Source organism: Cervus elaphus, chromosome 19 (genome assembly GCF_910594005.1).
Source record: "Cervus elaphus chromosome 19, mCerEla1.1, whole genome shotgun sequence".
NCBI classification, from domain to species: Eukaryota; Metazoa; Chordata; class Mammalia; order Artiodactyla; family Cervidae; genus Cervus; species Cervus elaphus.
The window spans coordinates 86,804,316-86,824,243 of NC_057833.1; the positions used below are offsets into that span (position 1 = coordinate 86,804,316).

Below are 19,928 nucleotides of genomic sequence, written 5' to 3' on the forward strand. Positions count from 1 at the left end.
AAGGAAACAGTACCTTCCTTCTTTCCAAGGCCAATGATGTCTTGTGGTTCATTTATAGCTTACTCTTGGTCCTCCATGGGAATGACTGCTCTCCATAGGTTACTACCTCTCTATCTATGAATATATCAACAAATCCCTTAAAGTTCAGAGAAACTGGCTTAATTATAGTGCCATTAAAAAGCCTACTCTTTTCCATCTATGAACTTTTGCTCATAGCATACAAGCAGTCTTTTTTTTTTTTCCTTTCTGCTTTCCCAAATTGTACTTATTCAAGCTCAAGCACAACCCCCATCTGTTTTGTAATGGTTTCCCTGTTTACCCCATCCAAAACCAATTTGTTTACCCCATCCAAAACCAATTTGTTCCTGTTATCAACTCCTGTATTACTGACTGACTGTACAGTTTTAAGTAATTACTTTTATTGTGACACTATATATTAGGCTCTTTTAAGTCTCACATTATTTTTCTTAACTATTAATATGTTTATGTTTAATCTCCTTTACTAGATTGCAAACTCCTAGGAGGTGAGAATCATGTTCAAAACATTTTCCTATCTCTACAGAATCTAACACCATGTCTATCATCTTAAAAGACAGCTTCATTTGAAAAGAGAACGTCCCTGAAGTTACTTAATGTTTATCTATTTTATCTGTTCAGTACTAAAAACAGAACACAACAGAAAGTAGGTGCTTAGGTAAATATTTGTTAAAAGAACTGTTCCATTTATAAACAGTGAAACAAAACAGCTTTTATATTAAAGGCCTTAGATATTTATATTAAAGCACTTTAGATTATTTGGCCTTAGATATCTTTGAGCTATTTTTGGTTAATCAAAGACCATTATTTAAAATTTTACCCTTATTTCTTTAATCAGAGATGATAACTGTGCTTTATTCTATATACTTGATTTTGCACTATAATGTTTTATCTTTATCTCATAAATCTGAGAACTAATTAATTAGGCTGTACTTTGGCAGGAAGTTAATCCAATCCTACACACTGTGTTGATATCCTCAGTAACTATCTAGTGGCTAGATGACATCAGTAGAACAAATCATAACACCTCAACAAAATAAAAATACTATTTCATCTGTGACCAATACTTAGTGATTATTAAATATACATATTTTAATATAAATGCAACAATGAATTTCAACATAAGTGGTAAAGTACAGTCTTAAATATTCTTTATAAAAAGGAATTTATAGTTACATATTAGATAAATTATACACATATCCAGTAGATTTTCAAAATGTATTTAATGTTTCAAAAGGCCATAAAAGCTTTTGTCGTAATTCACAACTTGATAATTACTTTTAAAATTTTAATACAGGACAAGTCATACCTTTGTTTATGAAATTTTCTAATTTTAGATTCATAGTAATCAATAAGGCAAAGCAACCTAGAAAACAGATGAGTTATTTTCAAAATGTGGTATTGGAACATTTACTATTGTCTCTATTCAATTTCAAATTATACTGATAAATATTTGCAAATTCATAAAAAATTTAAGTGATTTTTGCCAGAGGTATCCCATATATTTTAATTTTAATGTATACATTTTTAAATAACCACAGACATTAAATCTCAACATATTAAATATAGATTCTCCTTGATCAAACAGGTCTACCTTTAACAATCACTCCCACAGAAACATTTGCCCAAGGCTATAACTTAAGATGAACAAAGTTGTTCAATGCATTATGAGTGAAAACTCAGATACAATCTAAACATTCTTCAACAAGGGAAAAGTTAAATAATGGCACATCCATATTATAGAAAATGAGGAGGCATTAAAAGAGATAATGTAAATTTGTAGGAAAAAATTAATGTTGCATAGCCAAATGTATAACTATTTTTTTGAAGAAAGTAGGTGTATATATGAGTCTATGTACTGAAAATGAACTATATGGCTTCTTAACTGAGGGATAATATTACCCGAACTGGGGGATGGTACTGGTTGTCACACTGAATAGCTGGGGAGGGAGCAAGGATGCTTAAAAGTTCATTAATGAACCAATGAATGCTCATCATGCCCTACAATGAAGAATGGTCCCACCTAAAAAGTCAACAGCACTATTGCTGTGAAACACTTGGAAGAACATAAACCAAACTGTAAAAAGTGGTTATCTCCAGGATATGGAATTAGGAGAAGTAAGCAGGTTTATAATACATTACTTTATATACTTTTACATTGTTTGAATTTTTGTAGGCATTCAGTGCTTTTCTAATTTAAAAAAATTCTCAAAGAAAAATAAAATAACACTACACTTTCACATACTATTCTTTTTAAAGCAAGAATTTTTAGTATTTCACTCTTGTCTTGGGAAAATTACTCACCCATCTCCTTTTTCAGAACTAATTCAACCATTTGTGCTTTTAACATCATAACTTTCTGCATTATTCTTTCCCTTCAACTTTCCCCATGCCAACACATACCAGCTTTCATATTATTCTGCAAATATGCTTTAATTTCCTTTATATACTTTACAAACCCTCTCACCTCCCTCCTTTCCCAATGCTACTATCCCATTTCTATTTTTCCTGCATGACAAACTTCATTCATTCTGAATGACTATTACCTCTACCGTCAATAAACTTATAAGGAAGACTTACTACGTGTCAAACCAGCAATTGAGCAAATAAGACAGTAAGAAGACAAACACAAACTGATGAGGTGGCATATAAAACTTCTCACCACCCTCCCCTTCAAACATTCTTGTTCCTCAGACACCCAAACGTAACTCCTCTTCTGCCTTTTCTTTCTCTGTCTAAACTTTAAAGCTCTATGGAGTTGGGCCTTTCTAACTATAGGTCTGATGGGGCTTCCCCAGTGGCTCAGAAGTAAAGAATCCACCTGCAATGCAGGAGATGTGGATTTGATCCCTGGGTCAGGAAGATCCCCTGGAGAAGGAAATTGTCACCCACCCCAGTGTTCTTGCCTAGGAAATCCCATGGACAGAGGAAACTGGAGGGCCGCGGAGTCGCAAACAGTCAGACATACCTTTGCAACTAAACAACAACAGGCATGATATCTCTATGTGACTGACAGAAGATGTCTAAGTACATATTCATAGATAAACCATCCTCCTCCTGTCCCTTTCTCCAAATCTAGCTTGAAATCTGGCTATCTTTGACTTCTCTCCTTCTCTCAACATCTACAGTCAATTGGTATAGATAATTCCTGTCCATCTCTGCAGTATCTCTTTCTTTTCTTTATAGATCTGCGTTATTTCCCAACTAGACTATTACAACCGATCATTAACTGCTTACTCTAAAAAATAAGCGTTAAAATGAAGGAGCTGAGCACTGCTCTTACCTTCCCTCTAACAAACCACACAGGGCAACCAGATAGTCCCTACTCAACAGGAAAGGTTCTTTTTCTTAATGGAAGAACTCCAGCAAGAAAAAAGGAAAAAGGAAAAAAAGGGATAGCAGAATTGAAAACAAGATCAATGAGCGAAACCATCAGATGAGAAGAGGATGGGAAATTTTATAGGAGAAGGATCAGATTGTTGCTATTTAAACCCCTAAACCATCTTAGCATCCCTGAGAGAAGCTCTACTAGACATATATGTTATTATTAGAAGAATAAATTATCACCTATGAAGTATGTCACCAAAAATACTTGCATCTGAATTTAGATTTAACTTCCAGTTTAAAGGGAACACAGGAGACAGAAGAATAAATTAAACAACATAATAAGGAAGCAAATAGACAAATCTAGCATGTACCTCTCCAGGACAACCAATCGTTTTCTTCAACAAGTTAATGACATTAAAACAAACAAAAAAAAAGGGCAGAGAAGAGGAAGAGGAAGATTCCACCAGTTTAAGAGATAAAACCATACCCAAGATGAAATCTATTTTTTAAAAAATGAAGAGTCTAGCAACATATCAATTTATGTAGCAAACATTACTGTTTATCCAAGACGGTATGCGGAACTCTTTTGCAGAGATAAGAAAACACTCTATTTTGAGTGATAATGCGTTCTTCTTCTTCCTGTGTTAACCTATAGATATCCTTCTGCAAAGCAGCAATAGTCTCTTGTTGCTCCATTCGTTTTTTCTTATAATGTTCACATTTTGCCTGTAAGAAATTTTTAAAAAAATAAATTACAATATGTACATCTAAGACATGCTGCTCTAACAATATTGTACACAAAGCTAGCCTCACAATTTCTATGATGCTGTCTCATTCAAGAACTTCAGTAGGGAGGCTGTTTTTAAATGGGTACAAGGTCCAGGAACAATGATACACCATAAATGCAAAAACTGTAACAAGTAAAATCAGCGTAAAATGGGGATAAAAATTGTTTATACTTGCGTGCATTTAAGGATATGTAATAAGTAAAAGAACTCAATCTTTGTAAAACTAAGTTTATATACAGGTTTAGATGAAAATGATAATCAGGAAGGGGCCAATATTAAAGATGCTGAAAAGAACCATGAATTAAAATTAAGATTCTTAAATGATCAATGACAATTCAGGATTTCAGATGGTTTAATTAACTTAGGCATTCATGTAATATGGGAGACTGCAAACTCAGCATAATCAGGAATTTGTTAAGAAATAATATATATCCCCAAGATTTATGCAAGGGAATGTAAATCCTGAATACTCTCTTGTCTTCAGTAAACTATCACTGGCCTGGTTTTCCTAAAAGACTCTGATGCTGGGAAAGACTGAAGGCAGGAGGAGAAGGAGACGACAGAGGACGAGATGGTTGGATGGCATCACCAACTCAAAGGACGTGAGTTTGAGCAAGCTCCAGAAGATGGTAAAGGACAGGGAAGCCTGGCATGCTGCAGTCCATGGGGTTGCAAAGAGTAAGACACAACTAAGCAAATGAACAACCATGGCTTCCATCCCTCTAGGTCCTTTGAAAGGTCATTATCAGCAGCACCATCATTATTATTAATACACTTTTTTTAAAGTTCAGTGGGAAGCCCTATCCCCATCTATCTGCAAAATATTAAGACACTACTTTCAGAAGGGGTGCGCATCCAAGCACATGTTTTCCCACCCATAGTGTCAAGTTTGCACAGACTTAGAGACCCTCAGGGGAAAAAAGGAGACTCAGCTTCTGGGTACCATACCATCTCTCAGTAACCACCCAGAGTTTATTCTCTGCCTCAGCCCCACCCTGAGCCAGGCAGATCTACAGTCAAGTGACTTAAAACTAGAATGGCTCAAATTTTCAACGTTGCACGATATAAAAGAATCACGTGCATCTCTCCTAAGATATTCTATAAGGTTAGCATTACCCTAGTACCCAAACCAGACAACACAAGCAAAGAGAACCACAAACCGATATCCCATCATTTAAACAATGATGAAAAAATGCAACAAACTGAGTTTAGTAAACCAAATTCTAAGCAGCATATTAAAAGGATTATACACCATTACCAAGTAGGATTATTCCTGGAACGCAGGAATGGTTCAACATATGAAAAAAAAAAATGTAATATACTACATTAACAAAATAAAAGAAAAACAAACAAACAAACAAACACCGCATGATAATCTCAATCAGTGCAGAGAAAGCATCTGACAAAGTTCAATGCCCTTTCAAGATAAAAACACTCAAACTAGGAATAGAAGAAAACTACTTCAACATAACAAAAGCCATCTATGAAAACATCATATTCAACATTAAAAGTCTGAAAACCTTTCCTCTAAGATTATGAGCCATGCAAAGATAATTGCATTCACCATTTCTGTTCTATATAGTACTGGAAGTCCTAGCCTGAGCAATTAAGCAAGAAGAAGAAATATAAGGCATTCAAGTTGGAAAGGAAGAAGTAAAATTATCTCTTTGCAGATTACATGATCTGAAACACAGAAAACCCTAAAGAGTCCACCAAAAAAAAACCCCAAAAACCCATTAGAATAAATGAATTCAGAAAGTACCAGAATATAAAGTCAATGCAAAAAATCAACTTTATGTCTATATGCTAACAATGAACAATTTAAAAAGAAAATTAAGAAAACAATTCCATGTATAGTAGCATCAAAAAGAATAAAATAGGAATAAAGCAAGAAGGCAAAAGAATTATACACTGAATATTATACAAGTTGTGAAGGAAACGGAAGACAGAAATTACTAGGAAAATATCCTGTGTTCACAGACTGGAAGACTTAATATTCTTAAGATGTCAATACTATACAAAGTGGTCTACAGATTTAATGCAATCTCTATCAAAACCCCAGTGACTTTTTTTGCAGAAATAGAAATGGAAACAACACATGCTCATCAACAGACGAATGGATTATGATATATATATATATATATATATATATATACACACACACACATATATATACACACACACACAATTGAATACTACTCAGACTTACAAAAGAATTAAATAAGGTCATCTACAACAACACAGATGGACCCAGAAATTATCACACTAAAAGAGGCAAAGTCAGAAAAGACAAATATAGTGTGATATCACTTACATGTGGAATCTAAAATATTATATAAATGGACTTATTTTAAAAATGGAAACAGGCTCAAAGAGAGAAAACGAACCAATGGTTACCAAAGGGGCAGGGAGTGAGGAGTAAATTGGGAGTTTGGGACTAGCAGATACACACCACTATATATAAAATAGATACACAACTAGGTTCTACTGTATATCACAGGGAACTATATTCAAAATCTTGTAATAACCTATAATGAAAAAGTATGTATGTACTGAATCAATTTGCTGGAATTCATCCTAAAGTTCAGACCCTCAGGAGATCCCATATAGCCAAAACAATCTTGTTAAAGCTCTCACATTTCCTGATTTCAAAGGTGACTACAAAGCCAAAGTAATCAAAATTGTGTGGTACTGGCATTAAAGACATACAGACTAATGGATTAGAATGAATACCCCAGAAATAATACTGCATATCCACAGTCAAATTATTTTCAACAAGCATGCCAAGATCATTCAATGGGAAAAGAACAAGCTCTGTTCAACAAATAATGTTGGGAAAACTAGGTGTATACATGTAAAAAAATGAAGTTGGATGCTTACCTATACCACATACAAAAGTTAATTTAAAATGGATCAAAATTCTAAAGGTAAGAGCTAAAACTATAAAACTCAGAAAAAAACATAAGGCAAAAGCTTCATGACATTGGATTTGACAACCATTTCTTGGTTATGACATCAAAAGCATAAGCAACAAAAGAAAAAAATATATAAATTTGACTTTATTAGAATTCAAACTTTTGTGCATTGAAAAACACTAGAATAAAATGCCAACTCGCAAAATGAGAAAAAATATTTGCAAATAACATTGGACTGGCCAAAAAGTTCATTCAGGTTTTGTTGCACCATCTTACAGGAAAACCTGAACAAAACCCAAACAAACTTTTTTGGCCAACCCCATACTTCTGATAAGGAGTCAATACTCAGAATAAATAACTCCTACAACTCAACAAAAACATAAGTCTGATTTTAAAATGGGCAAAGGACTTGAATAGACATTTCTCTCAAAAGAGATACACAAACGGCCAATAAGCACCTGAAAAGATGCTTAACATCACTAACCATCAGAGAAATGCAAATTAAAACCACAATGAGAAACCATTTCACACCCATTAGGATGGCTACTACTAACAAAAACAAAACAAAAATAGAAAACAACAAGTGTGGCTAAGAATGTGGAGAAACTGGAATTCTTGTGCATTGCTGGTGGGAATGTAAATGGTACAGCCACTATGGAAAAGAGTATGGCAGTTCCTCAAAAAATGAAAGATAAAATTACCATGCATGTGCCAAGTCACTTCAGTCATGTCAGACTCTTTGTGACCCTATAGACTATAGCCTGCCAGGCTCCTCTGTCCATGGGGATTATCAAGGCAATACTGGAGTGGGCTGCCAGGCCCTCCATCCAGGGGATCTTCCTGACTGAGAGATCAAACCCACATCCCTTAAGTCTCCTGCATTGGCAGATGGGTTCTTCACCACCAGTGCCACATACAATCCAACAATCCCCTTCTGGGTACACACCAAAATGAACTGAAAGCAGGGACTGGAACAGATATTTGTATGTCTATATAAACAGCAGCATTATTCACAAAAACCAAAAGATGGTAACAACCCAGGTGTCTAGTGATGAACAGTGTTAGAATGAATAACTGTGAATGAATAAACAAAATATGGTATATACAGGTGATCCTTGAATAATGTGGGGGTTAAGGATGCCAACAATCGGTACCGTCAAAAATTCACATATAACATATAGGTGGCTCTCAGTATCTAAGGTTCCTCTGCATCCATGTATTCAACCAACAGTGATCGTGGAGTTCAGAAATATTCACTACTGAAAAAAATCTGCACATAAGTGGACATACACAGTTCAAACCATGTTCTTCTACAAGAGTCAACTGTACATACAATAGAATATTCAGTTCAGTTCAGTTGCTCAGTCGTGTCCAACTCTTAGCGACTCCATGGACTGCAGCACACCAGGCCTCCCTGTCCATCACCAACTCCCGGAGTTTACTCAAACTCATGTCCACTGAGTTGGTGATGCCATCAAACCATCTCATCCTCTGTCATCCCCTTCTCCACCCGCCTTCAATTTTTCCCAGCATCAGGGTATTTTCCAATGACTCAGTTCTTCACATCAGGTGGCCAAAGTATTGGAGTTTCAGCTTCAACATCAGTCTTGCCCATGAACATTCAGGACTGACTTCCTTTAGGATGGACTGGTTGGATCTCCTTGCATTCCAAGGGACTCTCAAGAGTCTTCTCCAATACCACAGTTGAAAAGCATCAATTCTTCAGCACTCAGCTTTCTTTATAGTCCAACTCTCACATCCATACATGACTACTGGAAAAACAATAACTTTGACTAGCTGGACCTTTGTCGGCAAAGTAATGTCTCTGCTTTTTAATATGCTGTCTAGGTTGGTCATAACTTTTCTTCCAAGGAGCAAGTGTCTTTTAGTTTCATGGCTACAGTCACCACCATCTGCAGTGATTTTGGAGCCCCAAAATATAAAGTCTGTCACTGTTTCCAGTTTCCCCACCTATTTGCCATGAAGTGATGGGACCAGATGCCATGATCTTAGTTTTCTGAATGTTGAGTTTTAAACCAACTTTTTCACTCTTCTCTTTCACTTTCATCAAGAGGCTCTTTAGTTCCTCTTTGCCTTCTGCCATAAGGGTGATGTCATCTGCATATCTGAGGTTATTGATATTTCTCCCGGCAATCTTGATTCCAGCCTGTGCTTCATCCAGTCCAGCATTTCACATGATATACTCTGCATATAAGTTAAATAAGCAGGGTAACAATATACAACCTTGATATACTCCTTTTCCTATTTGGAACCAGTCTGTTGTTCCATGTCCAGTTCTGACTGTTTCTTCTTGCTCTGCATACAGATTTCTCAGGAGGCAGGTCAGGTGGTCTGGTATTCCCATCTCTTGAGGAATTTTCCACAGTTTGTTGTGATCCACACAGTCAAAGGCTTTGGTGTAGTCAATAAAGTAGAAATAGATGTTTTTCTGGAACTCTCTTGCTTTTTTGGTGAGCCAGCAGATGTTGGCAATTTGATCTCTGGTTCCTCTGTGTTTTCTAAATCCACTTTGAACATCTGGAGGTTCATGGTTCATGTACTGTTGAAGCCTTACTTGGAGAATTTTGAGCATTACTTTGCTAGTGTGTGAGATGAGTGCAATTGTGCAGTAGTTTGAGCATTCTTTAGCATTGCCTTTCTTTGGGATTGGAATGAAAAATGACCTTTTCCAGTCCTGTGGCCACTGCTGAGGATCCAGACTTAAAATTCTGACACATGCTACAACATGGATGAATCTTGAACACATTATGCTAAATAAAATAAGCCAGTCACAAAAGGATAAATATTATAAGACTTCACTTATATGAGGTACCCAGAGTAGTTAAATCAATAGACACAAAAAGTAGAATGATGGCTGCCAGGAGCTGCAGGGAGGGAGGAATGGGCAGTTACTATTTAACCAGTATAGCGTTTTAGTTGGGAAGATGAAAAAAGTCTGAAGATGGATGGCGAGAATTGTTGTACAACAATGTTAATGTATTAAAAGTCACTGAACTCTACACTTCAAAATGGTAAATTTTATGTTACGGAAATAATTTACCACAATAAAAAAAAAGAGGGGAAAAAAATCAACCATCAATGAATAATGAGAAACTGAAACAGAAAATACAAACATTTACAATACCATCAAAAATATTAAATACTTAAGAGCTAAAACTGATGAAACATGTGGAAAATCAGTGCACCCCAAATTATTGAACACTGTTGAAAAAAGTTAAGGAAAAACCTAAACAAATGGAGAGATATCACATTCATGGATCAGAACATTCAGTATTGTTAAGATGTCAGTTCTCCCCAAATGGAAATACATATACAATAAAATCTCATCAGGCTTTCTTTGCAGAAATCAACAACAGAATTAGAAAATTCACATGGAAATGTAAAGGATCTCAAATATCCAACGCAAATAAGGAAGGACACTACATAATGATCAAGGGATCAATCCAATAAGAAAATTTAAGAATCGTAAATATATATGCACCCAACATAGAAGCACCTCAATATATAAGGTAAATATTAATAGCCATAAAAAGGGAAATCAATAGTAACACAGTAATGGTGGGGGACTTGAATACTCCAGTTATACCAATGCATAGATCATCCAGACAGAAAATCAGTAAGGAAACACAAGCTGTAAATGATACATTAGACCAAATGAACTTTATATTTTTATATTTACAGGGCATTCCATCTGAAAGCAGCAGAATATACTTTCTTCAAGCACATATGGAACATTCTCCAGCACTGATCTTGGACCATAAATTAAGCCTCAGTAAATTAAGAAAACTGAAATCATATCAAGCATCTTTTCTGACCACAACATTCTATTTATTATAGGTAAAACAACAACAACAACTGTAAAACACACAAATACAATAGATTGTACTGTAGCAATTCAATCTCACCTCACCTCAAGAAACAAGAAAAATCTCAAACAACCTAACCTGGACTTCCCTGATGGTACAGTGGATGAGAACCTGCCTGCCAATGCAGGGGATGTGGGTTTGATCCCTAGTCTGGGAAGATTCCACATACTATGGAGAAACTAAGCCTGTGCACCACAACTTCTGAGCCCACTTGCTTCAACTACTGAAGCCCATGCGCCTAGAGCCTGTGCTCCACAACAAGAGAAACCACCACAATGAGAAGCCCGTGCACCATAAAGAAGAGTAGCCCCCACTTGCCATAACTAGAGAAAGCCCACCTGCAGCAAGGAAGACCAAGTGTAACCAAAAATAAATAAACAAACAGGGACTTCCCTGGTGGTACACTGGATAAGAATCCACTTGCAAATGCAGGGGACACAGATTTGATCCCTGGTCCAGGAAGATTCCACATGCTGCAGAGCAACTAAGTCCATGCACCACAATTACTGAGCCCATACTCCAGAACCCACAAGCCACAATTATTGAGAAACATGCTGCAACTATTGAAGCCCATGTGCCTAAAGCCCATGCATCACAATAAAGAACAGTCCCTGCTTGCCACAAATAGAGAAAGCCCACATGCAGCAATGAAGACACAATGCAACCAATAATAAATAAATAAAATTATTTTTTTAAAAAACCCTAACCTTATACCTAAGGCAACTAAAGAAAGAACAAACAAAACCCAAAGTTGGTAGAAGGAAAGAAGTCATAAAGATCAGAGCAGAAGTAAATGAATTAGAGATGAAGAAAGCAATAGAAAAGATCACTGACAGTAAAAGCTGGTTCTTTGAAAAGATAAAGTTGATAAGCCTTTAGCTAGACTCATCATAAAAAGGGGGGTGGGAGGAAAGCTCAGATCAATAAAATTAGAAATGAAAAAGAAGTTACAACTGATACCAAAGAATTACAAAGAATCATAAGAAACTACTACAAGAAATTATATGCCAATAAAATGGACTATCTGGAAGACATGGAAAAATTCTTAGAAAGGTACAAACTTTCAAGACTGAACCAGGAAGAAATAGAAAATATGAACAGACCAATAACAGGTACTGAAATTGAAATAACAACAAAAAAAGTCCAGGACCAGATGGTTTCACAGGCAAATTCTATCAAACATTTAGAAAAGAGTGAACATCTATCCTCCTGAAACTTCCAAAAACTGCAGAGGAAGAAAGCTCATTTCACTATTACCCTGAAACCAAAACTAGACAACATACCACCAAAAAAAAAAAAAAAAAAAAATTACAGACCAGTATCACTGATGAACACAGATGCAAAAATCCTCAAAATACTAGCAAACTCAATCCAACAACACATTAAAAGGATCATATATCACGATCAAGTGAGATTTATCCCAGGGATGCAAACATATGCAAACCAATATGATACAATGCATTAACAAACTGAAGAATAAAAACATGATCATCTCAATATATGCAGAAAAAACTTCTGACAAAACTCAGCACCCATTTATGACAACAAAAGAAAACTCTCCAGAAGGTGGGCATAAAGGGAAATTATCTCAACATAATAAAAGGCCATATACAACAAACCCACAGTTAACATCATTCTCAAGAGAGAAAAACTTAGTTTTTCTAAGAACAGGAACAAGAAAAGGATGTCCACTCTCACCACTTTAATTCACATAGTTTTCAAAGTTCTAGCTACAGTTTTCTGAGAAGAAAAATAAAAGGAAACCTAATTGAAAAAGAAGAAGTAAAACTATCATTGTTTGCAAATGACATGATACTACACAGAGACAATACTAAAGATGCTACCAGAAAACTACTAGAGCTCAATGAATGTTGTAAAGTTGCAGGATACAAAATTAACACACAGAAATTTCTTACATTCCTATACACTAACAACAAAAAATCAGAGAAATTAAGGAAATGATTCCATTTACTGTTGCATCAAAAAGAATAAAATACTGAAGAATAAACCTACCTAAGGAGGCAAAAGACCTGTACTCAGAAAACTATAAAATGCTGATGAAAGAAATCAAAGATGACACAAACAGATGGAGAGATATACTATGTTCTTGGATTGAAAGGATATAGTCAAAATGACTATACAATTCAAGGCAATCTACAGATTCAATGCAACACCTATCAAATTACCAATGGCATCCTTCACAGAATTACAACACAAAATTTTTACAATTTATATGGAAACATAAAAGACCCTGAATAGCCAAAGCAATCTTGAGAAAGAAAAACAGAGCTAGAGGAAATCAGGCTCCCTGACTTCAGACTGTACTACAAAGCTACCGTAATCCAAACAGTATGGAACTGGCACAAAAACAGAAATATAGATCCATGGGACAGGATAAAAGTCCAGAGATAAACATATACACCTATGGTCACCTAATCTATGACAAGGGAGGCAAAAATATACAAGGGAGAAAAGACAGTCTTTTCAATAAATGTAATAGGAAAACTGGACTGCTACATACAAAAGAATGAAATTAGGGGCCACCCTGGTCCAGCAGTTAAGACTCTGTGCTCCCAATGCAGGGACCCAGGTTCAATCCCTGGACAGGGAACTAGATCCCACATGCCACCACTATGACCTGGCACAGCCAAATAAATAAATTATAAATAAAAATAAACACATGAAAAAGACATGCTGAAATTTCAGGGTAAAGATCCATTTTCAAGGAAAGAAATGAAATTAGGACACTAAAACCATTTGTTGTTGTTCAGTCGCTAAGCTGTGTCCAATTCTTTGTGACTCCATGGACTGCAGCATACCAGGCTTCCCTGTCCTTCACTAGCTCTGGGATTCTTCTCAAGTTCATGTCCACTGAGTCAGTGATGCTATCTAACCATCTTATCCTCTGCTGCCCTCTTCACTGTCTGCCTTCAATTTTCCCAGCATCAGGGTCTTTTCCAGTAAGTTGGTGCTTCGCATCAGGTGGCCAAAGCACTGGAACTTCAGTTTTACCATTAGTCCTTCCACTGAGTATTCAGGGTTGATATGCTTTAGGATTGACTGGTTTGACCCCACACAAAAATAAACTTGAAATGGAGTAAAGATCTAAATGTAAGGCCAGATGCTATAAAACTCTTAGAGGAAAACAAAGGCAGAACACTTTCTAACATAAATCACATAAGTATCTTTTTCGATTCAACTCCTAGAGTAATGAAAATAAAAACAAAAATAAACAAATTGGACCTAATTAAACTTAATAACTTTTGCACAGCAAAGAAAATCACAAAACCAAAAGATAGCCGAAGGTGTAGGTTCAAGCCCTGGTTAGGGAACTAAGATTCCACAAGCCACATGAGATAAAGTATTTGCAAACCAAGCAACCAAAAAGGGAGTAATTTACAAAACATATAGCTTATGCAAGCTCAATATCAAAAAAAGAAACAACCCAATCAAACAATGGGTGGAAGATCTAAATAGACATTTCTCCAAACACATACAGATGGCAAAAAGCACATGAAAATATGCTTAACATAACTTATTAGAGAAATGCAAATCAAAACTACAATGAGATAACATTTCATACCAATCATAATGGCCGTCATCACCAAATCTACAAATAATAAATGCTGGAGAGGGTGTGGAGAAAAAGCAAACTTCCTACACTGTGCGTGGGAATGCACATTGGTACAACCATTATGCATTGAAGGTATGAAGGTTCCTTCAAATATGCTTCAATATGCATTGAAGGTATGAAGGTTCCATAATAGTATGAAGATTCCTTCAAAAAATACAGAACTATCACATGATCCAGAAATCCCACTCTTGGGCATATATCCAGAGAAAACTACAATTTGAAAAGATACATGCATCCCAGTGTTCACTGCAGCACTGTTTACAATAGCCAAGACATGGAAGCAACCTAAATGTCCACTGACAAAGGAGTAGATAAAGAAGATGTGATACTTACATACAATGGAATATTACTCAGCCATAAAAAACAAAACAATGCCACTTGCAGCAACATTGATCAACCTAGAGATTATCATACTGAGTAAAGTAAGTCAGACCATAAAAAGATAAATATCATATCATACCATTTATATGTGGAATTTAGAAACAAAAAGATTCAAATGAACTTATTTACAAAACAGAAATAGAGTCACAGATGTAGAAAACAAACGTATATTTACTGGGGGGTGGGGGGAAGTGGAGTGGGTGGGGAGAAGGGATAAATTGGGAGACTGAGATTGATATATACACACGACTATATATAAAATAGATAACTAATTAAGGACCTTCAGTATAGCACAGGGAACTCTACTCAATACTTGCAATTACCTATAAGGGAAAAGAATCTGAAAAAAAAAATACATGTAATATATAAATGATTTATTTTGCTATACATCTGAAACTAACACAACATTATAAATCCACTATACTCCAGTAAATTCTTTTTAGTAAATTTTAAAATGGTTTAAAAATTAAACAGCCAACATGATATTGAAAAAGAACAAAAGTAGAAGACTCAGAGTGCCTAATTTCAGATTAATAGTAATCAAAGCAATGTGGTTCTGGTGTAAAGAAAGATACATATATCAATGGAGCAGGATAGTCCAGAAATAGACCCACACATACACTGATTCTCAGCAAAGATACAAAGGCAATCTAGTGGAGAAAGGATAGTTTTTTTAAACAAATAGTGGTGGAACAATTGGATATTGTAACCTTGGGCTATGAAAAGTTGTCTTTATATACAAATCAAAAACACAATCTATTTTTAAAAAACTGATAGGGTGAACTTCATCAAAATCAAGTACTTATGCTCTTTCAAAGACACTGAAAGAATGAAAACAAGTCACAGGCAGCATCTTAAGAAGTTAACTATACACTTACTCTTAGCAATTCTAGTCTTAGATATCTACCAAAGAGAAAAAGAAAGCAGAAGGCCACAGAATAACACAAATTTTGTAAAAGTTTCATTTGTATTAGCCAGAAAGTGGAAACAAGTCTAATGTCCATCAACAGGACAATCAACAAACTGCAGTATATTCACACAATGTAATAATCTGTTGATCCAGCAATATGCATGAATCTTAAAATAATCATGTTGAGTGAAAGATGAATAATTTTGAGACAGGAAGACAAGAATACCATTTTAGAAAAGAACCAAGAAAATGGCCTTGAGCAAGTGGCCTTGACAGGCTTGGTAGAACAAAAGTACCTGAAGGCTTGGGCCTGAGAGCTAACACCCGGAGACCCACAGGAATAAAAAATTATCTCTGTTCCAATGATGTATGTACATATAAATCTGCCACAAAGCAGAATCATTGAACTCCCAGTTCCCTGAAAGATATAAAAGCCTGACACACATTCCTAAGTTGTTTTTATAGAAGGAAGACCCCCTCCAGATGAAATCTGCTGACTGCAAGCATGTAGACACCAGAACATTTGAAACCAGAAGGTTGATGATACCTGAAACTTCACCTTGATGCCAACCAATCCAAGAATTGAGCACAAGCTAATCAAGTACACTGTGGCCCCCTCCCTCACAATCCCTTTAAAACCGGACTTCCCTGAAAATTCTCCAGAATTTGGCACTCTTTTCCACCTTTACGCTTGTGCACAAGCTATCCTTTCACTAAAGAGCTTAAGAATCTTGTGGGAGCAATATTCATATTTCTAAGATATTACTGTCCAAGAATCTGGAGAGGGCCCAATAACAATTTTAATAAGCACTGCCATCCTTCCTATATCTATCTCTTTCCTCCCTACCTAGATGTCAGTTACTTATAAGGCCATCATACATTAGGAATATCTTGCTGATGTTAATAAACAGTAGATCTATTTTCTCATTTGGCCCTAAGAAACACTCTGTCTCATGATTCCGTGTATATTTCAGAAAGTTAAAGTCGATAGGGAAATCCAACACAAAAGTAAAAAGATAAATTGAAGCTAAAGGACTTGTGGAGAAGTGTACAGAAGAGCTTGGTGGCTTTACACTGAGTGGTTTGCCAAAGGAGGTGGTGTGCATTCAATCATGTCCAACTCTTTGTGACCCCATGCCTGTAGCCCTCCAGGCTCCTCTGTCCATGACATTTTCCAGGCAAAAATATTGGAGTGGGTTGCCATTTCCTCCTCTAGGGGATCTTCCCGACCCAGGGATAAAACTGGTATCTCTTGCATCTCCTGCATTAGCAGGTGGATTCTTTACCACTGAGCCACTTGGGAAGCCCACACTGGGTGGTTTAATTAATACATAATAATTAGGACAGACAGTATAAAACTAGATTTTTTTTCTCTGCTTGTTAAAAGTGTAAACAACAGGAAGAAAATATTTTGTGCTATTTCAACTGTCAGTAGTAAATAAACATATAGAGAGAATAAAAATACAGAAGTGAAATATACAATAATATAAGCTGGAGAATATAATAATTATAAAACAATTTTACCAATGTCATAGAATGAGGTAGAAAGTACAAACATTACATTTTGAGAAGTCAAAAGTGCATATTTTAATCTTTAAGGTAACCACTAAAAGAAACGCAAAAATCAGCTTTCTGATCCATATATCCCTATGGAGAAAGAAGAGGGAGAACTACATGCTGACAATGATCAAAAACTAAAATTATCCGCTTAGATCTTTCAGTTCAGTCACTCAGTCATGTTCGACTCTTTGCGACCCCATGGACTGCAGCACACCAGGCCTTCCTCTCCATCACCAACTCCCAGAGCCTACTCAAACTCATGTCTATTGAGTTGGTGATGCCATCCAACCATCTCATCCTCTGTCGTCACCTTCTCTCTTGCCGTCAATGTTTCCCAACATCAAGGTCTTTTTCCAATGAGTCAGTTCTTCACATCAGGTGGCCAAAGTACTGGAGCTTAGCTCCAGCACCAGTCCTTCCAATGAATATTCAGGACTGATTTCCTTTAAGCCCCTTGCAGTCCAAGGGACTGGCTGGATCTTCTTGCAGTCCAAGGGGCTCTCAAGAGTCTTCTCCAACACCACAGTTCAAAAGCATCAATTCTTCGGCGCTTAGCTTTCTTTACAGTCCAACTCTCACATTCATACATGACTACTGAAAAAAACCACAGTTTTGACCATACTGACGTTGGCAAAGTAACGTCTCTGCTTTTTAATATGCTGTCTAGGCTGGTCATAGCTTTTCTTCCAAGGAGCAAGTGTCTTTTAATTTCATGGATGCAGTCACCATCTGCAGTGATTTTGGAGCCCAAGAAAATAAAGTCTGTCACTGTTTCCATTGTTTCCCCATCTATTTGCCATGAAGTGATGGGACCGGATGCCATGATCTTCGTTTTTTGAATGCTGAGTTTTAAACCAACTTTTTCACTCTTCTCTTTCACTTTCATCAAGAGGCTCTTTAGTTGCTCTTCACCTTCTGCCATAAGGGTGGTGTCATCTGCATATCTGAGGTTATTGATATTTCTCCTGGCAATCTTGATTCCAGCTTCTGCTTCATCCAGTCCAGCATTTCACGTGATGTACTCTGCATTGATCTTTAGAGGACTGAAAAGTTTATCAAACTATATCCACAGAAGCTAACACATGTTGTCTAAGTACAGAAAAAGGAAAACTGCACTGCAGAACATAGAAATGTTGTCTTTTAGTTTCTGCATTTCCCAGCAATCTCTCAATAACAATCTTTCAAAGTATTACTATGAAACATCTGTTAATTTCCTTGATCTCTTTGCCACATACACACAAAATCAATGTTTCCTTTCTCTCAACTGCAAAATATGCAGCACTAAACCATTCTAAAACTGTAAACAAGTGCATGCCAAAAAAAAAAAAAAAAATGCGCCTCAAACTGTGAAATAATTGTTTTCAAGGAGCACTTCCACCTTCCCCAGGAAAGCACAAATTAACTAGTACAGAATAGAATGTATGACCAATTGGTGATAGACTTGTACAAAAATTCAGGCAACACTGAGGGGCAGCAATTCCTTGGGAATTGCCCTTGAGGATTTGCCAATCTCTGTCATTATTCTATAAAAAGTACCCTTCATGTACTTAAGAAACAAGCAAACAACTAATTTCAATTGATCAAATTAGCATAGATACCCTTCCCCAGGGCTTCCCAGGTGGCCCAGCGGTAAAGAATCCAACCTCCAATGCAGAAGACGCCAAGAAACACGTGGGTTCGATCCCTGGGTCGAGAAGATGCCCTGGAGTAGGCAATGGCAACCCACTCCAGTATTCTTGCCTAGAAAATTCCACAGCCAGAGGAGCCTGCTACAGTCCAGGCTACAGTCCATGGGATGGCAAAGAGTCAGACACTACTGAGCACACACACACCCTTCCACAAAACCAAGTTTCACGCCCCCACCCTAATTCTGTCTGTTTCCCATGGCCGACTGGAACATGAGACTTCCTCTGTACACATTTAAAAGCTATATAACAAAACTCTGAAACCTGAAGTTAAAAGTTACATGCCCTATAATTAATTTAGGACAGATGAAATACTTGACAGAAAATACGTGACAATCCACTCAAATCACCCCTTACCAATGAATACTCAAGCATTTTTCTTTGAATTGCCTAAAACCCTGGTAAATTCATAAGCCTTACATTTTAATAATTCGGCTTGTGATTATTTATAGATCAACCTCTTTAAGGAAAAAAAATAGGTATCTTCCTTAAAAAAAAGAAACCCACACAGATCTCTCTGCCTTCAACTCCCTCTATCAGTACCAGCTGATGGCTGCTTCTCACATCAGTAAGTTGATGAGTTAAAGCAACGGTCCCCAGCTTTTTTGGCACTAGCGACTGATTCTGTGGAAGACAATCTTTCTACGGATGGGGGAGGGGGGTTGGGATGATGCAAGTGTACATATTTACTGTGCACTTTATGACTATTATGTCAGCTCCACCTCTTACCAGGTATTAGATCCAAGAGTCTGAGGACCCCTGAGCTAAAGAACTTCATATTTCTACATGTCCTGTGTCTGAGATG

At 36.5% G+C, this 19,928-nt stretch overlaps 1 protein-coding gene across 23 annotated transcripts in view; it reads right to left on the reverse strand.

Moving 5' to 3' along the window:
- Positions 1-19,928, reverse strand: part of CEP70 (centrosomal protein 70) — a 240,464-nt gene that overhangs the window by 35,567 nt on the left and 184,969 nt on the right. For 22 of the 23 annotated variants that reach the window (XM_043874140.1, XM_043874133.1, XM_043874132.1 and 19 more), the window contains 2 exons: positions 3,920-4,089; positions 1,346-1,402 (listed from right to left, as the gene is read on the reverse strand). In XM_043874140.1, the coding sequence (XP_043730075.1) occupies positions 1,346-1,402; positions 3,920-4,089 (227 nt within the window). The remainder of the gene's footprint in view (positions 1-1,345; positions 1,403-3,919; positions 4,090-19,928) is intronic. The other variant, XM_043874152.1, reaches the window with a different exon arrangement.